This window comes from Canis aureus, chromosome 24 (genome assembly GCF_053574225.1).
Source record: "Canis aureus isolate CA01 chromosome 24, VMU_Caureus_v.1.0, whole genome shotgun sequence".
NCBI lineage: Eukaryota > Metazoa > Chordata > Mammalia > Carnivora > Canidae > Canis > Canis aureus.
In genome coordinates this window covers 45,527,193-45,541,199 of record NC_135634.1, presented here as the reverse complement: position 1 = coordinate 45,541,199, position 14,007 = coordinate 45,527,193, and the positions used below count along the sequence as shown (strand labels likewise).

Genomic DNA, 14,007 nt, shown 5'->3' with positions numbered 1-14,007 from the left:
TCAGCTGCTATTTGGATATCAAGAAGTAAACAGGCAATGCTCTCCTACCTAAAAGCAGTTGTTAATATTGTGTTCTGCTCCCTCCTTTTTGTTTTTTAATGTTCAAGTTTTCAAACAAAGACACATTTTAAGTGTAGTACTAAACAAAAAAAGTCTTACATAATAAAAATAGCTTAATTATATTTTATTCTTGACTCAAAATATCACGATTTGAAAATGTAAACATGACTATTAGCTAAGGAAGTTGTGGTAAAAGCTGCTTACAAGGCCTAAGATTAGGAGAGGCTAGGGCTCCAAACCCCAGCCTTAGTTCTACCCATCAACAGTGTTCCCACAACCCATGACTTTTTCCTTGAAAATAACAAAAGGCTTAGTGTCCCTACTTGGAAATAACAATTTAATTAGATAAATATAAAAACATAAAGACCAAACAGCCTATGAAATGAGCTATTACTTTATTTCGAAGCAGGGTTTTGACTTCACATGTATCTCAAGAAAGATAAACTGCAATGAAAACAAGCTACATGTGCTAAAAGTGGAAATGTAATAATACAAACTGGGACTCCTGGGTGGCTCAGTGGTTGAGTGTCTGCCTTTGGTTCAGGTCATGATCCCGGAGTCCTGGGATCGAGTCTTGCATCAGGTGCCCTGCAGGAAACCTGCTTCTCCCTCTGCCTATGTCTCTGCCTCTCTCTGTGTCTCTCAAGAATAAATAAATAAAATCTCAAAAAAAAAAAAAATGCCATCGTGTGTATCTATCATATCTAAGTAATGGATGTTGGTTCACAATGGCATCTGGCAGCTCTAAAAACTACAGGAAGACAGAGTACAATGGAGGCGATGGATCATTAAAATGAGGTTGGGCCTCCCTGTTGATCTTTTTTTTTTTTTTTTTTAAGATTTTATCCATTCATCAATGAGAGAGAGCGAGCGAGCGAGAGGCAGAGAGCGAGAGAGAGAGAGAGAGAGGCAGAGACACAGGCAGAGGGAGAAGCAGGCTCCATGCAGGGAGCCCGATGCAGGACTCGATCCCAGGACCCCAGGACCATGCCCTGGGCCAAAGGCAGGCACTAAACTGCTGAGCCACCCAGGGATCCCCTGATGGTCTGTTTTAGAAGCAAAGTTCTCTTTTAATTAGTGACTACTTTCTCAATGGATGCTTTTGGATCAAATTAGAACTGTCTCATTCTGTACATGGGGAACTGTGAATGACAGACATTTGTTAATTTTTCTCAATCTGTGAATCAATAAAACAAATAGCAGTAAGTGGAAATGAGTAGGCAAGGGGCAGAAGTTAGTAATCATCAGAGCAATTTTCAGATAGAGATTCAGTTGAGAAGACATTTTCATAAAAAGGTCCAAGCCTACACAAGTGAGTTCTCTCAATACTTTGTTGAATATTTATTTCCCTTTTCCTTATATATTTTTTTCTGTTCCTTCAACATAATATGTATTCCTTAAACTCTATTCCTAAAATAACCCTCATTCCCCCAAAGAGAGTTTTAAGTCCCTTTCTTTCTGGTATCTGTAATGGGGATGGAATCAGATTGAATATTTAATTCAGAGAACTTTTACCTCACCCCCCTGACAGTCCACGGTTCCTGTGCCACACAGCTAAACAGCAACAAGGGCTTCTTGGTAGAAGCCACACCCAGAATTTCAGAGGCACTTGTAAATCTATTTTCACCCACTTCTGTCAAAACTGGGTAAAATGTTAGACTGTTCCATCCATTCTTAACATAAATTTCTGAGGCAGGTAAAATAAGTAACTTAATAATACAATTCTGAGACAGGCAGAAGAAAACAGAATTTCACCAGGTCTCTCTCTGCTCCCAAGCCAGCTTTCAGGCCCCAGTTCCAAAGGGCAATCCTCAAAGTTAAGTTTCTGTTACTAACATTTTGTTTTCTCCACTGTAGGAGACCTTTGAGGGAAGGCAGAGACCCTACTACGGGCAAGGTAGGATGGCAATCTCCTTCCTGCTGTGCTCTCTACTTTTTCACAAGGGGATCTCCATCTGTAGTCCCATAGGCATTCCACACTGGACCCACACAACACACTTTAACACCGTGTTGTTATCCCCCTAAGCTTGCTCCATTTTCCAGGGCTCATCCTTTTAGCAAATGGCAGCACTACCCACCCTGCTGCCCAAAGCCTTCCATTCCCCTTGTCAGCCAATTCAGTTCCCTAAGTTTCTGAAACCCATCTAACTCCTCTCCATCTCTACTACCAAAACCCCTACCTATTCTCCAGGCCACCAGGATCTTTTACCTGGTCTATACCACAGCCTGCTGCCTGGGCCAACACTCCAACCTGCCATCTTGCCAATATAATCGTTCTGCTCTGGACAACACAGTTCTTAATAGTCTATTTGACACTCATAAACAGAGAATCATTCTAATTTCATCATTGTCTGTGAAGCTGTTTGGCCAACTTAAGAAACACAAGCAGTCTGCATCTGCTTGCCTAGACTGTTTATTATTCCAGAAACACCACTGCCTGTCCTTCCTGCCAGTCTTTCAAAGCCCTAATTCTGGTGTCACTGTTTCCATGAAGCTGTCTTGTGTGAAGACTCTGGTTCTCAAGGCTAGACGTGAATAGTTGTGGCTAACAGAAGAGTGGAAAGAAAACAGGCCTTCTCTGAAATCCCAGCCCCACTGCTAAATAATGGTGTGACTTTAGAAAATGTTCTAAACCCTCAGGGCGTTGGTTTACTCACTGGTAAAGTGGAACATGATCTCATAATGCAGAATGACTCTGAATATATATATATATACATATATATATATACACACACACACACTCTCTCTCTGTCTTTCTCTCTCTCTCTATATATATATATACATATACACCCATATATAATGAATATCAGCAAATATTAGTTATTTGAATACCTGATTAGACTTATGGTCAGTTTCTATACAAATCAGTGTTTAAGTTTTAACAACTTTTCCTTTTCTCCATTAGCATTATTTTCCAACTACACTGAAAGGCCTTCTAGGGAAATTCATAGAATATATGAAATAAGGCTTCAAAGTTTAAAGCATCACACAAGTATAAGTAATTACTTTTCTTATTCCCTATAGCACACGAGGCATCACTCTTGCACTGATGTGCCCAGTAAATATTACTTATTTTGAAGTGGCTTAAAAAATTAATTTTGTATAAGAAATATTTCCCTTTATGAAAAACATTCTATCAGGAGATTCACATAGGAAATTGCTATAACCTGCACACCTCTAACTCCCAGCTGAGATTTTTGGCTTTGCTCACCTAACAAACTGGGATCTGCTCGGACCATCTTCTGCTTTTTCTTCTTCTTGCCACTTTGTACGGCCTCAAAATTGGATTGTTGGTTGTTGCTTTGATTGGTCTGAAATACTGAATGGAGTGCACTGTGGTTCATTCCCCACACAGAGTCCTGTGAGAGAAGATGTCACAATTGGGGTTACACAATAGATGCAAGTATGGCCCACGACAGGAACATGGTTGATTAGTCCTCACCTTATCAAGTATGAGATTAAAAACAGAAAGCCTATCATGGATTCCAGTAATAATGAAACCAAGAGGAGTCCACTGAGCCATCTTTTCCCTTCATTTAGATTCAGACATCCCACTTAAGCTCTGTGCCTCCAAAAGGCCTATCCTGGTAGCTCTAGGTTTCCACCCCACTGCGACAACACAACTGTCAGAACCTCTCTGGTATACATAGAGTCTCCAGCCACTATGAAATTAAATATACAGCAAATAATCACAAATAGACCTCTGTACTCAAGCAATTTACACCCCTCACCTACCAAAACATAAGGTTCCTCTGTCTTGAGCCCCAGGACAGAGAGGACAGAGGCTGCAGACTAGCTGGCAGTATGTTACCAAACAAAATTATTATGTACTTTATTCCCATTGGCAATCCCAGAAGATCCCCAAAATATCCATATACTTTCTACCAACTGGTTCAACTACAAAATAGTTTACCAGCCATTCATACTTAGTGTTGCCCTTATTAGAACAATTCATTTTAAACTGGGATCAGATTCAGTGAGCTAGCTGAAGGCACAGGTAGTGGCAGTGGGGGACGAGAAGGAAGAGTAGAGAAATGACCATGGAAGGACGAGCCTGGCTACATGTGCATATGCACACATTGCGTGGGCCCCCACCTCCAATTTCAGCACACAGGAGCAGCCACTTCACAAATGTAAAGACGATGTTTTCCCTTCTGATTCTCTATTTCTCCTAGTGCTGTTTACTTTCCTTCCCTTGATCCTTGTTTAACCCATCCACCCAAACGGATTTTTAATGTACTTCACTGTATCTTTTATATTCCCAGAAATGACCGCTGTAACAAACATTATCTGTGGCAGAATTATAGGATTGAAGGATATGAATATTCTTAAGCTCTCCATGAGCCTTGCCGCCTCATCTTTTAGAAAACTTGTACAACTGATCCTCATTATTCAGATTCCTATTTCCAAATTTACATACTGGCTATAATTTATCCATAACCCCAAAAATCAAAACTTGCAGGGCTTTTATGGTTTTCCTGAACTGTGAATGTCCAGAGCAGTAAAAAACCTGAGTTGCCTGAGGAAACACATTCCCAGTTGAGGTGGAACAGGACAGTATTCCACCTTCTTGTCTCCGCTCTCATACAGTAAAAACGATCATCTTTTTTCAGTTTCCGTAGTGTCATGAGGCTCACATTTTTGCTTGTTAGTGCTGTCACTGTTTAAAATGGCCCCCAAGTGTTAAGTGCTATCTAGTGTTCCAAAAAGGCTGTGACATGCTTATGGAGAAAAGGCAGGTGCGAGGTAAGCAGCTGTAGTGCTGCGGGCCAGGAGTTCAGTCCAAGGAATCAACAATATAGTAAATAAGGCATCTTCAAACAGAAACACACATAAAACAAGGTAATGTATTGATCAGCTGACAAAAAATGCTATGACCAGAAGTTCTAGAAACCTAACTGGGTGTTTTCTCTGGAACAAAAGTTCAGTATTCGCTAATTCAGCATTAGTGGCAACTTTACAAACTACCACAAATAATGAGAACGGACTATACCTTTTACATCCCTATCAACAATATATGGCATATCCAGCATGCTAAGGTGCTGTCAATATTGAGTAACAGGGCATCTTGAGCACTGGAGATTTGTAGGTTTCTAACTATCAAAAAAATGTTTCTAACTATTCAAAAAATGTATCTGTGACAAATTGGAATCTGCAATCTGACTGAAGCACATATATGAACCAAGGAGAAAGGAACTAGTAGGCCATTTGGGAAATTCACAAAGCTGGACATGCCATTTGAAAATATCAAGTCTACCTCATTTTAAGAAGCTATGGTCACTTGATGTACAAAAATGGCATCATTTGTTTTAGTTTTCATTTCTCTGGTTGCTCAATGCTTCAAGGCATTACTACTTGCTGACAGGGGCATGGCGCCAATCATGGGCTTATACCTGCTGCTGCTGCTGCTGCTGCTGCTGCTGCTGCTGTTGCTGTTGCTGCTGCTGCTGCTGCTGCTGCTGCCGCTGGCTGGCTTTCTGTTTGGCACGGCGCTCGAGGAACTGCTTGGCAAACTCCTTGGCCTCAGAGGTATCTCCTAAATAGGCCCTAATATAATCATGGACCTCATAAGGAGATTCTACTTCTTTCAGGAAAGAAACAAAAGTGGGAACTGCAACATGAGAGGAGAAAAGAAATAAAGAGTAACAATGAAATATCACCTGTAAAGAATCAGTGTCAGTTTTTAATATACTGTCACACCTACTGCTGACTCTAATGATGCAAACTTAAAACATATATAGCTATTGTGTTAAATATTCTTTAAGCTACTCTGCAGGAAAAAAAAAAAAGCCCACTGTCACTGCAATGCCCAAAATTATCTCAAATAGCACAGAGTCAAACAAAGATATATTATGCATGTATAGTTTCACTAAATGTTATGTTGACTCCAACAATTGCTTGCCTAAGACCGAAGTTATCTGGAAATTCATTCTTTCTTTCCTTAAATCCAATCAATATTTATTAAGTGCTATGATGTGTATCAGGCACCTTGACAGATACTAAGAATATAGTCATACCCTCTAGGAACTTTCACTTCACTGACATACGTTATGTTTAGAGAGGAATCAAATGAACATACAAGCAGTGTGGTGCGGGAGAAAAAGCACAAGTATCAAGAGTTAGACAGACATGGGTTAAAATCCTGACTCTGAAATTTGCTCGCTGTGTGACCTTGATGAGTTACTTAACCATTCTGAGCCTCTGTTTCCTAATTTATAAAATGGGGATAATATCACCTACATTGTGTAAGTATCTTATGAAATTACTGCAAAAGTTAAATAATTGGAATAACATATGCTAACTGCTAGAAAGTGCCTAGCACATGATAGGTGCTTAATGAATGGTAGCTGGCCATTATTTGTTATTTTTTCCCTGGCTCTTCCAGAATATAAGATTTTGTTACAGTGCTGTAAAGGAATTCTTCCATTCCTTTAATGTTCTGTTTCTAAAAGATTATTGGTTTTAATTAAATCATTGGAGGTGGACGAGTTCAAAGTAGCCTATCTGTTATAGGAATCCCTTCCACATCAAGCTGACTGGTCTCTGGTGCAAACATTTTGGGGTTGGGGCAAGGACTCACTTCAATCTCAGGCAAAGAATTCTCTTCGTGATCAACTAATAATTAGCAAGTTTTTCTTCAAATTGCACTGAAACCTTTTCATTTCCAGTCATTGGTCCTAGTTTCCTTGAGCATAAAATAAGTCTACTTGCTCTGTCACATGATTCCCACCCCCATCCCCCAAAGGCAGGAAGGGAAAGATCTCACTTCACTTCAGCCTTCTCTTGCCCATGACAACCTTTGTCTCCACCATAAGTTATGTTTCTTTGGAGCTGGACTGTCTGGCAATGTCCCCCATTAAATGACCTATATGGAACTATGACCTCCTCTGCCCTGCACATTTTTAAGACAGCCTGAGATAGCATTTACTTTGTGGCAACCACAGATAACCTATTTGAGCACAATATTACAGGACTTTTCTCACAAGTAGTACTTATTATACCATTAGAGAGTTGAGTTCTTGTTCAAATCTACAGGATTTGATCTCCATTAGCTTTCACCTCCTGAGTTTTGGCCCATCATTCCAAATTGTCAATCTCTTTGTGGGTCCTGCTCTGCTATTCCACATGCTGGGTTTCCCTCCCCAATTCTTACCATCCAAGTTATTTGCCGTATTAAGGGCATGAAGCATCTGCTCACACCACTGGGTAAATCCATCTTGGGCTTTATTTACTCCCTGAAAGAGCTTCAGCAACTTTTCTTCTTCTTCTACTTTCTTATTCTGCCGGTTAGACACACCTACAGATTTACTAAAGCAAAACAATAGGGCGATATTATATTCCCAGAAACTGTTACTATATGATTATACTACAACACCATAAACAGATAACGTCTTGGCAACACTGGATGGCTGTCTAGTAATCCAATGTTTGGTTCCAAAAAGAATTTTAAAAAACAAAACAAAACCAAAAAACCTTCAAATATTTGGATTGGGGACAGAGGGACTCAGTACCCTCTTATAATGCAGCCTCAGCTAATATATTCTCATTTGTGAAGACAGGGCTTCTTGCCAGAGAAATGATTAAATTCTTCCTATGTGCCCTTTGGTGAGTTTTAAAATTTTGCTAAGCCTCAGTTTACTCATCTGTAAAATGGTACTAATATTTCTTTGGATTATCAACAAAGAATAAAGATACTGTATGCAAAAGCCTAGAGTACAGTGCCTGGCAAAGCTGCTCAATAAGCTGACAGTTGTTTAGAGTCCTATTCTTAATACATTAGACCCTCAAACAAGAAGAAACAATCTGACAACACTACCATTTATTAAGTAGTTACTATGTGCCAGGCACTTCACTAACTACTTCTTATGTATTCATTTAATCTGTACAACTACACACCCATGAAGTCATTATCTTCATTTTACAGATGAGGGAACTGAGGCTCAAAAAGGTTCCCTCTTGCCCAAGGTCACACAGGTCACACAGCTAGTAAGTGGCAGTGCTGGGAACTGAGTTCACATATTTATCATTAAAACCCATGCTCATTCAATAACACTGCATACTGAGGAAAGAAAGACAAAGGTGAAGTGGAACTCTATCATAAAAATAAATAGGTTTAAGGTCATTAGAGAGGTGTTTGTAATACTCACTATAGTCTAGCTAACTTAAAATATAAATTTAGAGAAAAATGCTAAGATCTAGAGTATCTTAGAGAAATGTTATACACACACACACACACACACACATACTATTCCTAATATTTATTAAGTGGTTACCATGTGACAGGCAATGGACTAAGTGCCTAGCAGTACAAAGAGCCCCTAGTAAAATTCAGATGTGCTTCCATGGGGAAGAAAGCAATCACCAAACTACAACTTCCCATGCTTGGACACAGATGAAAATAAGCAAAAACTAAATAACTATCTTTCCCTGTCCACCCAGTACCCCACTTCCCACACGCCCCATCCCCTAACCCTCAAAGAAGCATAGGATTGATTATTTTGAGCCCTACCTGAGACTGGCGTTGTTTTTATTTTTATTTGTAGAATTCCTAGGTCCCACCTCTTTCACTGCATCATCCCAGAATCCCATGTTGGAGTTTTTAGTGTCAGCATTACTCCAGATACTACTGACTAGGTCAGATGCCCACTGGTTAGGGGGACCAGTATTTATAGAGCCCCAAACAGAATTCCCAATGCTGGTGTGCAGGTTGGAATGCTGTTAAAGAAGAAGAGACAAATGATGTGGTTAACAATACTAAAATAAGAAAAACAGAGTCCACAAAAGTCAGAAAAGAGAACCTCCAAACCATACAATGAGTGCTTAGGAAAAGATGATGAACCCACCGTATTATTCCGGGCTCTGTTTGGTTGCTGGTGCTGCTGCTGCTGCTGTTGCTGCTTCTGCATCTGCCTGGCTTCTTCCTGCTGTATCTCCAAGAGAGACTTCGCAGTGCCTGCAGGTTTACTGACATTCCCCCATCCAGAGAGTTTCTGCTGCTGCTGCTGCTGCTGCTGCTGCAGAGCTTTCATCAGTTCCCTCTGCTGGCGTCTTTGCTATTGCACAAGAGGAGCTAGCTTAAGATTCTGGTCTTCAAAAAAGATTAGTTACTACTGTCTAGTATGGTAAGTGGAATGCAAATACATAACAGCTATACAAAGTTAAACATGAAAGGGTTAGCTACTTTGCTGCAAAAAAAAAAAAGATGTAAACTACCAGAGACACTAAGAGGAGAATAAAAAGACCAAATCCAATTTTTTAAATTCTTAAAAATTAAGTAGGACTTTTGGCTAAGCACTGAAATGAAATACATATGAACTTCCTTTTTTTTTTTTTTTAAAGATTTTATTTATTTATTCATTAGAGACATAGAGAAAGAGAGAGGCAGAGACACACACAGAGGGAGAAGCAGGCTCCATGCAGGGAGCCCGACGTGGGACTTGATCCCGGAGCTCCAGGATCTTGTCCTGGGCTGAAGGTGGCACTAAACTGCTGAGCCACCGGGGCTGCCCTGTATTCTTCCTTTATTCCCTCTTATTTCACACTCGTATCCTTTTAATCCTAATGATAAGCTTCAGGATATAGACTTATAAGCAGAGAAACTTTCTTTCTGTCATATTTAAGTTTTCTAGCTAGTCAGAAAACCCAGTATCCTTAGAGGGAAAAAAAATGTATTTTGTATTCTAAAAATCAACTTTATAAGGAGGATATCTGCATAAAGCCATAATTCTGAAAAACTCATTTATTTTTATTTATGAGCTACTTCTTCAAGAGCTACAACAAAATATTTAAGGTAAATGAACATTCGTGTTCCCTAATCTTAATGTTATTCCTATTATAGGCTAAAGAGTTTAATAATGAGCATCCATTTCAGATACACAGCAATTCTGACAATAATTATGATCTTTACTAACCTCACCCATAACACACACCAGCCATTCTGGAAGAGTGTTTGACTAGACCGCTTTTACTTCTAAAATTTACCTCCTCTCGAAGCTGCCGTTCTCGTTCCTCTTCTAGTTTTTGGATTTCAGCCAATGACAGCGTTGCCTGGGACTGACATGCTGTTGTATTGGACTGCTGGCCCCATGTGGAAGAAGAGGGAAGCTAACAAAAAAGGAAGGCAAAAGAGTTGGTGAGGAAATGTACACAGGAAACAAAAACAAAGAGGCAATACTGCACATTTATATACAAGAATACATTGATGTTTTCCTTCAGCTCCATTTATAACATTCAATTCAAATTTCCCCCTGTGATTCTTTTGCATATTAGAATTCTTTTAGTTTGCTTTAAAAAAATTTTTTTGGTCTTTTTTGTCAATAGAGACGCCTCTGTGGCTCAGTTGGTTGGAGTGTCAGCCTTCAGTTCATGTCAGGATTCCAGGTTCCTGGGATTGAGACCTGCACAGCAGGGAGCCTGATTCTCCCTCTCCCTCTGCCCCTTCCACCCGCTCGTGCTCTCTACTATTCATATAAATAAAATCTTTCCTAAAAAAATAAAATTATTGTCACTATTCCACACCTAAGATTATTTTAGAGAGCTTAAAATATACACAATATACTTATTTGACCTACCTTTTGGGATTACAAATTTGTTATATCCAGCATTGACATATACAGCAATATATAAAGAGAAAGGAGTAGACAGAAGAATCATTAAATTTTTAATCCAAGGAGAAAATAAAGCACATAATATGCTACTTTCTAGTGAATGTTTAAGGACAAGATTTCTGAAGGGAAAGCTGAGGTGGTGAACATCTATCTTAATCAGTTCTCTCATGAAATCAGTTCTTAATCAGTCTTTTACAAGAAAAAGTCAGTTGGCCAGACTGTAGCTTCCAGTCATAATCACCAAGCTGTTTTTAATCAATAATTCTATTTTTCGTACCTTTAAAATCACTGGCTAAAATAGAGTATAAATTTTCAAGTTCTGAATATTTTAATGTTCTCAAACACCTGATATTCTAAGGGAATCTCCTGATCTTCCAAGCCAGAAAAAGCTACACTAAAATTTTGAGACATCTTGTGGCTCTTAACAAAGTAACAAAACACAAATCTAAGGAGACTTGAAGTATGTTTAATAAAAAGAATACATGAACACGGATCCAATAAAATGCCCAAGAAACCCAAAGGAGAATGGCTCTACAGTAGAAATCTCTAAACCTAGAGCTGTTTGGATAAGGGTACAATTTAAACTGTTATTGACATTACCAAATGAGTACTAATATTACCTTCAGTGCTACAGAACATCATCAATCCTTTACATCTGGGGGCCAATGCAATAGGTAATAGGTACCTTTCTCTCAAAATGCACCCCTGCTGTAATGGGGGAGAGGGAAGGAGGGAAGTTAAGAGAGAAAGACTTGGAGGGTAGGTAGGCAAAGTCGAGCATAAGTGAATTCATATTATCCACAGGAAATGACACAGTGGAAGGCACAATCAAGATCAAATACTGCAACAGATCTCAAACCTGGCAGCAACATCTAGGAGGACCTGTAAAAATGCAGATGCGTTGGCCCCACACTCAGTGAATCAGAAGATCCAAAGGTGAAGCCAAAGAATTTGTGTATTTTCTAACTCTGATGCAGATATTTGGCCAGTAACTTCCAACGTTGCCTGTAAGTCCAGTGGATGTGTCACCCTAGCATACCCCCGGGAAACATTCCCCAGTCCTCTTCAGAACCTCAGCCAGCAATCAATCAATCAATCAATAAATAAATAATAAAATAGAATAAAATAGAATTAAATTAAATTAAATTAAATTAAATTAAATTAATTAAAAAAAAAAAGAACCTCAGCCAGCAGCAGAAGAGATGTACCCCCTTGCCAAATGGCCTCCTCCCCTTTCAGGCACCTCTGAGATCTTCCCACTTGCTGTGCCAAAATATACTTCACTGTACTCGACACTCATGACTCACAGGTCTGCCCTTTGGAATAATGCAGAACAAATCTGTCTTCTTTACATGGCAGACAAATGTCTACACATAGTTATTATTTTCCTTAAATCTTATTTGTCCATAGGAAATAATAGCCCATCACTCCATCAATGCCTCAGGACATTTTCCAATTCAACCAGCATCCTGTCTGCCCACTCAAGAGAACTGCAGTTTATCAATCATACAAATAGAGAGGTTGGTACATTCTGTGTCCCCTGAATGCCTAAAATCCTTCAGTGATTTAAGAAAATTTACTGTTTCTTCTGCTGATATTGTTACCTTACTTTTTAGCACTATTTTTTTTATTTTTAAAAACAACTGTTCAAACTATTATACTTCTAGTATGAGAGTGCAAGGGTTCTGTAGGCCCCTCTCCCCAGCGAAACTGGTGAAAATTATTGACAGCCTCTGGAGGGACGCCTGGGTGGCTCAGTGGTTGAGCATCTGCCTTTGGCTCAAGTCATGATTCCAGGGTCCTGGGATCGAGTCCCACATCAGCGCCTCATAGGGAGCCTGCTTTTCCTTCTCTGTGTCTCTGCCTCTCTCTCTGTCTCTCTTGAATAAATAAAATCTTAAAAAAAAAAAAGTCACTTAAAAGAAAGCCTCTGGAAATGAACATAAGGGAATATAGCAAATGAAGAAACATTTATTCAAGAAAACCTGCCAAAATTCCATAAGAAGTGAGAGTCTGTGGTACTTGGACCAAGATCTACTCTCTCCCAACTCCCAGTTCAGCCAGACTGAAACTCCACTCCAGATGAGTGTCCTAAGAACATAGGCCTCCCTCTCCCCCATCAGCTACCAGTCAGTGGGCTGGCTTCCCGCAAAGAGCACAACACCAGCATTTCCCATCCTGCCTACAGCTACCTGCTGCAAAGGCTAAGTTACAGGCAAGTACAGCTGAGAGGTAAGGGCTCTCTTCTTATGCCTAGCCTGCAACTAGTAGGGTGGAAACAATCCTGAGCATAGTACTACTGGTACTACCAGGGCCCTGAGTGCCACTGCCCTAGCTCAAAAGGTCACCATGCCACTAGGAGAAGCAAGCCAAGAAAACCTGAGGCTCTTGCTCCTCCCCCAAGGACTCAATTCCTCAGCATGAGTGCCACTCAGTAGAGTACACCACTGTAGCCAGCGCCAGAGCTGGGACTCAGAGATTTTTGCCTTGGGGTGGAGATAAGGGGAAAAAGATCAGAATATGGTTCCTAAAGGAACTGACTTAATTTGTAACAGAGTGTGGAGAATGAGGAGTCCAAGCCAAAGGACACTTTTAAAAATAGTGGAGGCTGGGTGAAAGGCAATTAGGCAGAGACTGGTAGATTCACTGGAGATACAGATTAAACTGTGGGCCCCTGTTTGGTCTCAGAGAACCAAGGAAAGACCTAAAAGAAGTTGGGGCGGGAGGGGGGGGGCGGTGTCAGAAACAATCGCAAAAACAGACCTCAGGAAGTCTCTCTTCAAAGAAGCCTGAATTTGACTGGGTCAGTCTATGAAGCAATCTATGCTCCAGGGCACTTCTGACAACAGTAGAGCAATTCAGGTAGCAATTAGTATAGGTCAGATGTAGAAAAAGATAATCAAAGACAGTCCTGCCAAAAACAGTGATCCAAGAGTGACTGTGGGCAAACCAAATGCTGCATCTCCTAGAAGAGCAGCAGCAGAGGCTTCACCCTATTAGAGAGGTAGAGAGAGACTAGGACTTCACTAACTTAATCCAATCAGTCACAAAACAAATAATGGTGGAGTGTGTGGGTAACCTGGGTGGCTCAGGGGTTTAGCATCACCTTCGGCCCAGGGCGCGATCCTGGAGATCCCGGATCAAGTCCCATGTCAGGTTCCCTGCATGGAGCCTGCTTTTCCCTCTGCCTGTGTCTCTGCCTCTATCTCTCTCTTTCTCTCTGTCTCTCATTAATAAATAAATAAAATCTTTAAAAAGAATTAAAAAATGATAGGGTGTGTAGGACCTTTAATGACAATGATATCAAAAAAGTCCAGTTTCCTTGGGGATCCCTGGAATG

At 40.2% G+C, this 14,007-nt stretch overlaps 1 protein-coding gene across 9 annotated transcripts in view; it reads right to left on the bottom strand.

Moving 5' to 3' along the window:
* GIGYF2 (GRB10 interacting GYF protein 2) overlaps positions 1–14,007 on the bottom strand; it is a 136,232-nt gene that overhangs the window by 2,776 nt on the left and 119,449 nt on the right. For 7 of the 9 annotated variants that reach the window (XM_077869259.1, XM_077869260.1, XM_077869256.1 and 4 more), the window contains 6 exons: positions 10,042–10,164; positions 8,904–9,113; positions 8,570–8,775; positions 7,214–7,368; positions 5,454–5,671; positions 3,272–3,419 (listed from right to left, as the gene is read on the bottom strand). In XM_077869259.1, the coding sequence (XP_077725385.1) occupies positions 3,272–3,419; positions 5,454–5,671; positions 7,214–7,368; positions 8,570–8,775; positions 8,904–9,113; positions 10,042–10,164 (1,060 nt within the window). Of the gene's footprint in view, positions 1–3,271; positions 3,423–5,453; positions 5,672–7,213; positions 7,369–8,569; positions 8,776–8,903; positions 9,114–10,041; positions 10,165–14,007 lie in introns of those variants that run through there. The other 2 variants (XM_077869258.1, XM_077869264.1) reach the window with 2 other exon arrangements.